The following is a 7,613-nucleotide window of genomic DNA, read 5'->3' on the forward strand; positions in this document are numbered from 1 at the left end:
AAGTGGGGAGGGACCTTACTGTTGATGAAGCAGTCACACGTCATAATCGATGCTCATGTGGAAAGTCCGGGGCGTGTCCTTGAGGCTGCCTTTGTCTCTGGCCCCGCCCCCACCCCCCACACTGACCCCGGCGGGAGTGGCCAGCAGACTGGACACAGGGGCATCGGGGTCTGAAATGTGCACGGCAGGGGGCAGGTCGGAAATGCTGACGTGGAGGGGGCGGGGGGTGGTGGGCGCGGCGGGCTCGGACTGGATGGACTGGTGGGCGCTGTGCAGTTGCAGCAGACGACTCCGCCGGCCGTGGTGGGGACGTGGCCTCTCCAGAGACTGGCTCCGCCTGTCCAGGGATTGACTCCGCCCACAGGCTCCCAGGGAGTGCGCACGGTGGGCGTGGTGATGGGCCTGGTGGGCCTGTCTGGGCGAGCTGACCAAGCCTCCTCCTTCCCCCTGACAAGCAGACGCCGCCCCCTGGAAGGCGTGGCTCCTACTGCCGCTGAAGAGCCGCTCCGGAAGGGCGTGCAAGGGCGCTGGGAGGGGGTAGGGGTAGTGCTGGAGGTGGTGGTAGTGCCTCCCGGCGGCGTCCAACGGGTGGTGGTGGTGGTGGTGGTGGTGGTGGTGGGGGTGGTGGTGGTGGCTGTCGCAGCAGCTGTCGGAGAAGACGTCGTCGTCGTGGTCGTGACACTGCGTGGTGGTGTCGCTGGGGTCGTCGTGGTAGCGTGAGGAGGTCATGGAGTCGTACTTGGAGGACTCTGAGGCGGAGGCCCTGGAGTGGTGGTGGTGGTGGTGGTGGCGGCGGGCAATGGAGGGACATCGGGACAGGAGGACGATGAGGACGATGATGCTGAGCGCCAGCACGGCGCCGATGCTGCTGCCGATGGACACGGGGATGTGCCAGGAGGTGGTGGAGGCGTCCAGGCACTGGCGGTCCGGAGACGACGTGTCGTTCCGGTACATCACCACGCACACCTGTCAACACAACACCACACACCTGTCAATACATCACCACGCACACCTGTCAACACAACACCACACACCTGTCAATACATCACCACGCACACCTGTCAACACAACACCACACACCTGTCAATACATCACCACGCACACCTGTCAACACAACACCACACACCTGTCAATACATCATCACACACCTGTCTATACATCACCACGCACACCTGTCAATACATCACATCACCACCCACACCTGTCAATGCATCATCCCACACCTGTCAACACATCATCACACACACGCCTGTCAATACATCACCACACACCTGTCAATACATCACCACACACCTGTCAATACATCACCACGCACACCTGTCAATACATCACCAAACACCTGTCAACACATCACCAAACACCTGTCAATACAATATATCAACACACACCTGTCAATACATCACCACGCACTTGTCAATACATCACCACGCACACCTGTCAATGCATCGCCCCACACCTGTCAACACATCACCCCACACCTGTCAACACATCACCACACACACCTGTCAACACATCACCCCACAACTGTCAACACATAACCACACACACCTGTCAACACATCACCACACACACCTGTCAATACAATACATCACCACACCTGTCAATACAACATATCACGACACACCTTTCAATACATCACCTCACACCTGTCAATACATCACCACCCCTGTCAATACAACACATCACAACACACCTGTCAATACAACACATCACAACACACCTGTCAATACGTCACCACACATCTATTAACACATCACCACACACCTGTCAATACAACACATCACCACACACCTGTCAATACATCACCACACACCTGTCAATACATCACAGACATCTATCAATACATCACCACACACCTCTGTCAATACAATACATCACCACACACTTGTCAATACATCACAAGGCACATGTCAATACAACACATCACAACACACCTGTCAATACATCACCACACACCTGTCAATACAACATATCACGACACACCTTTCAATACATCACCTCACACCTGTCAATACATCACCACCCCTGTCAATACAACACATCACAACACACCTGTCAATACAACACATCACAACACACCTGTCAATACGTCACCACACATCTATTAACACATCACCACACACCTGTCAATACAACACATCACCACACACCTGTCAATACATCACCACACACCTGTCAATACATCACCACACACCTCTGTCAATACAATACATCACCACACACTTGTCAATACATCACAAGGCACATGTCAATACAACACATCACAACACACCTGTCAATACATCACCACACACCTGTCAATACAACACATCACCACACACCTGACAACACATCACCACCCACACCTGTCAATACACCACCACACACACCTGTCAATACAATACATAACCACACACCTGTCAACACATCACCACACACCTGTCAATACATCACCACACATCTGTCAATGCATCACCACACATCTGTCAACACATCACCACACATCTATCAACACATCACCACACACCTGTCAATACATCACCACACACACCTGTCAATACAATACGTCACCACACACCTGTCAATACATCACCACACACCTGTCAATACATCACAACGCACATGTTAATACAATACATCACCACGCACCTGTCAATACATCACAGCGCACACCTGTCGACACATCACCATGCACCTGTCAATACAACATATCACCACACATCTGTCAATACATCACCACCCACACCTGTCAATACATTACCACATACCTGTCAATAAACCATCACCCACACCTGTCATTACATCACCACACACCTGTCAATAGAACCCATCACCAAACACCTGTCAATAGAACCCATCATCACACACCTGTCAATAGATCACTACCCATACCTGTCAATACATCACCACACACCTGTCAATACATCACCACCCACACCTGTCAATACAACACATCACCACACACCTGTCAATACATCACCACCCACACCTGTCAATACAATACATCACGACACACCTGTCAATACATCAGCACACACCTATCAACACACCACTACGCACACCTGTCAATACATCACCACGCACACCTGTCAATACATCACCACGCACACCTGTCAATACATCAGCACACATCTGTCAATACATCACCGCACACCTATCAATACATCACCACGCACCTGTCAACTATCAATACATCACTACGCACACCTGTCAATACATCACCACGCACCTGTCAACAACAATATCACCACACCTGTTAACAACCACATCTCCGGTTTAATAAACGGGTTATTACGGGGCTGAAAAGAAAGACAGAAAGGGAGAATCAATGAATGGACGAATAAATGAATGTGATAATGAATTAATGAATGCGTGAACGAATGAATGCGAAAATGAATGAATGAATGATGGATGGAGGAATGAATATGAATGAATATTTATGTTCCAACGGTTGAGATATTAACACATTATCTGTCGGCTGTCGGCTGCGTTTGACACAACAGACCACAGTAGACTCCTTTCCAGACTTTAACATGATTCACTCAACAGTTCTGAATGGTTTTTCTTCATACCTATCCAACCGCTTACAGACTGTCTCTGTTAATAACTTTAAGTCTGATCCAACCCCACAGACTCTCTGTTAATAACTTTAAGTCTGATCCAACCTATGGTGTACCACAAGGCTCTGTCCTGGGCTCCGTTCTGTACACTGCTCAGCTTTCTGATGTCATTTCTGGTCATTCTGTTCTTTACCACTCTTTTGCTGATGATATCAGCAACAAAAGTCTGCAGAACCAAACCAAGTACAGTCTGATTCTGTCAATGCAGGATTGTATTCTCTATGTTAAATCCTGGATGACATTCAACAAAGTAAAGTTAAATGATGTCAGAACTGAAGCAATGATTATTTCCTCTGCAAGAATGTCCACAGCTACTCCTTTTCCTGACTCTATTGTGGTTGGTGATGCCACAGTTCAGTTTCTAAATCAGCAAGGAACCTTGGAGTCACTCTTGACTCAAACCTCAGCATGCATGCTCACGCAGTAAATCTGATACGCATAGTCAATTATGAACGTTGTCGCATCAACTCTATCCGTCAGTACCTTTCTGTTGAAACTACTAAAACTCTTAGTTCTGCTTTTGTGCTGTCACGAATCGACTACTGTAATTCTTTTCTCATAGGCTGTCCACATAAGATTCTTCGGCGATTTCAAAAACTTCAAAACAATGTTGCCCGTCTGACTCTCAGAGTCCCACGTACTGATCACATTTCTCCTTACCTCCGCACTCTACACTGGCTCCCCACTGAAGCGAGAATTAAACAAAAAGTTGAGTGTCTCTGCTATTCTGCTTTCCACTCTGCAGGACCAACATATCTTTCTGACCTCATCAGTGTTTAAACTGATGGTATCATTGCCGAATTATTTAAGAATGCAAATGATCAGGTTGTGTCCTTTTGTTTTCTTTTTTTCTTTTTTTAGAATGTTTAATAGAATTTTTGATCATGATATATATCCAGATAGCTGGGCTGAATCTGTTATTCAACCTATTTTTAAGAAAGGCGATATTAGTGACCCCAATGATTATAGAGGAATTTCTTTGACTAATGTGAGTAGTAAGTTATTCGGAATAATAGTTAATAATAGATTACGGGAGTGGGTGGAAGAAAATAATATTACAGGTGAATGTCAAGCAGGGTTTAAGACGGGACACTCAACAATCGACCACATGTACACCTTGCTAGCGATAGTTCAAAAACAATTTTCATACAATTGTAAACTATATGTAGCATTTATAGATTTTGAAATGGCTTTTGATTCCATAAATAGAAATCTTTGGCCAGTTCTCTTAAAGAATGGTATAACAGGTAAATTACACAGGTGTATCAAAAGTATGTATGATGTAGTTAAAGCTAGAGTCGGATGTGGTGCCAAACTGACAGATTATATAACATGTACTTTTTTGGTTAAACAAGGTGACGCATGCAGCCCTGTTCTTTTTTCTTTATTTATAAACGAACTAGCAATAGAAGTCATTAATAATGGTAGGCACGGTGCTATGCTTTCACTTGATGCTTTTGAATTATTTATTCCTCTGTTAGTCGACGATGTCATTTTGATTTCAGAGACAGTTATAGGCCTGCAAACAATTAAATAGTCTACAGCGTGCAACAACATTTCTTCAACTAAAGGTAAATATGTCTAAAAGTAACATCATAGTATTCCGGAAAGGTGGAATATTAAAGTCTGAGAGAACGGTGGTTTTATGATGGTGCTACACTGCCTGTTGTTAATATATATAAATGTTTAGGAATTCTATTTTCAACACACTTAAGTTTTGGTGCTGCTTGCAAGGAACTTGCAAGTAAAGCAAAAGGTGCTCTGATATGTGTTGTGAAAAGATTATATATGTTGAACAATAATTCATTTCATTCATTCATTAAGCTTTTTGACTGTCAAATACAACCAATAGTGCAATACAGATCTGAGTTATGGGGGCTTGATAATTCTGTTTTTCATTGTGAATCAGTTCATTTAATGGCTTTAAAAGAAATTTTTAGGAGTCGATATGCGAACGCCAAACGACCTTGTAAATGGTGAAACAAATCGCTATCCAATATATATAAACTCTGCTGTGAACTGTATTCGCTACTGGCTTAACTTGTACGAATGGAAGATTACAGAATACCGTTGAGGGCTTATAAAATGTTGTATGATTTAGATAATAAGGGAAGGAAAAACTGGGTAACTAAGGTTGGTCTTTGTTTGAATATGGATTTGGCTTTGTGTGGATGGAACAGGGCGTTGGTTGTGTTAATGGTTTTGTATCTGTTTCCCGCCAAAGGCTGATCGATTGTAGATGGCAAACTTGGTATAATCACATTCACACTAGCAATAGATCTGATATGTATAGAACGTTCTGCAGTGTACATGATTTAAAACATTATCTGCTGCTATATATAGATAGACACTTGAAATTTATTACAACGAAGTTTAGATTAGGAATATCTGAATTGACAACGCATCGCTCAAGCTACAACACGTTTAGTGGAAATGATGTAGTCTGTCCATTGTGAAATGAATCCCAAGAAAATGAGGTACATTTTGTCTTTTGTTGCCCGGCACTAACAAATATTCGTGAAATGTTTATAAAACCAAAATATTACAAACACCCCTCTCTGTTTAGATTAAGCCTACTTATGTCGTCAAGCAATAGTAAGGACGTTCGTGATTTTTCTTTGTTTTTGTATAGGACTTTAAAACATAGAGAAATTGCTACTTCGTGAAATGAATATGATTATATGTTTTGTTAACTGTATTTATACTTGTATGCTTATGTTCTTGCACTGAGTTGTACAATGTTCATGTGAACCCCTTTACGTGGGGCTGAGGCCTATATGTGCATAAATCATTCCGTTCCGTTCCCCTGACCCTCCACACGCTGTCCCCCTAACTCCCCTCTCCCCTCCCGGACACCTCCCCCCCCCCGTCCCCCCACACACAAAGTTGTCAAGTCAGCCCCGCCCCGTGACAACACACGACCCGCCTCGTGCAGGGAAATGAAATTTCTCACCTCGCTGCTTCAGCCGCTTTTCAGCCTGAATAGGAGAGGGAGGGAAGAACAAAATGGAAAGAAATGACAGAAAAGAAAGAAAAAGAGAACGTAAAGAAAGAATTAAAGAAAAGAAAGTAAAGAAAGAAAGAATGAATCAATGAGAGAAAGAAAGCAAAGCACAGCACCCCCACCACTCCGTCACACACAGCACCCCACCCCTCCGTCACACACAGCACCCCACCCCTCCGTCACACACAGCACCCCTCCGTCACACACAGAGCACCCCCACCCCTCCGTCACACACAGAGCACCCCCACCCCTCCGTCACACACAGCACCCCCACCCCTCCGTCACACACAGAGCACCCCCACCCCTCCGTCACACACAGCACCCCTCCGACACACACAGCACCCCCACCCCTCCGTCACACACAGCACCCCACCCCTCCGTCACACACAGCACCCCTCCGTCACACACAGCAACCCTCCGTCACACACAGCACCCCTCCGTCACACACTGCACCCCCACCCCTCCGTCACACACAGCACCCCCACCCCTCCGTCACACACAGCACCCCTCCGTCACACACAGCACCCCCACACCCCAACACCTCCCGTCACACACAGCACCCCCCACCCCTCAGTCACACACACAGCACCCCCACCCCTCAGTCACACACAGCACCCCCACCCCTCTGTCACACACAGCACCCCTCCGTCACACACAGCACCCCCACCCCTCCGTCACACACAGCACCCCACCCCTCCGTCACACACAGCACCCCCACCCCTCCGTCACAACAGCACCCCCACCCCTCCGTCACACACAGCACCCCCACCCCTCCGTCACACACAGCACCCCTCCGTCACACACAGCACCCCCACCCCTCCGTCACACACAGCACCCCCACCCCTCCGTCACACACAGCACCCCTCCGTCACACACAGCACCCCCACCCCTCCGTCACACACAGCAACCCTCCGTCACACACAGCACCCCTCCGTCACACACTGCACCCCACCCCTCCGTCACACACAGCACCCCCACCCCTCCGTCACACACAGCACCCCTCCGTCACA

At 47.1% G+C, this 7,613-nt stretch overlaps 1 protein-coding gene across 2 annotated transcripts in view; it reads right to left on the minus strand.

The window, feature by feature from the left end:
- The window catches only part of LOC143296210 (uncharacterized), a 40,027-nt gene continuing 32,414 nt past the window's right edge, over positions 1 to 7,613 (minus strand). For both annotated transcript variants that reach the window (XM_076608039.1, XM_076608031.1), the window contains exon 3: positions 1 to 966. In XM_076608039.1, coding sequence (XP_076464154.1) covers positions 34 to 966 — 933 coding nt within the window. In that variant the 3' untranslated portion in view covers positions 1 to 33. The remainder of the gene's footprint in view (positions 967 to 7,613) is intronic.

Source organism: Babylonia areolata, chromosome 2, assembly GCF_041734735.1.
Source record: "Babylonia areolata isolate BAREFJ2019XMU chromosome 2, ASM4173473v1, whole genome shotgun sequence".
Classification (NCBI taxonomy): domain Eukaryota; kingdom Metazoa; phylum Mollusca; class Gastropoda; order Neogastropoda; family Buccinidae; genus Babylonia; species Babylonia areolata.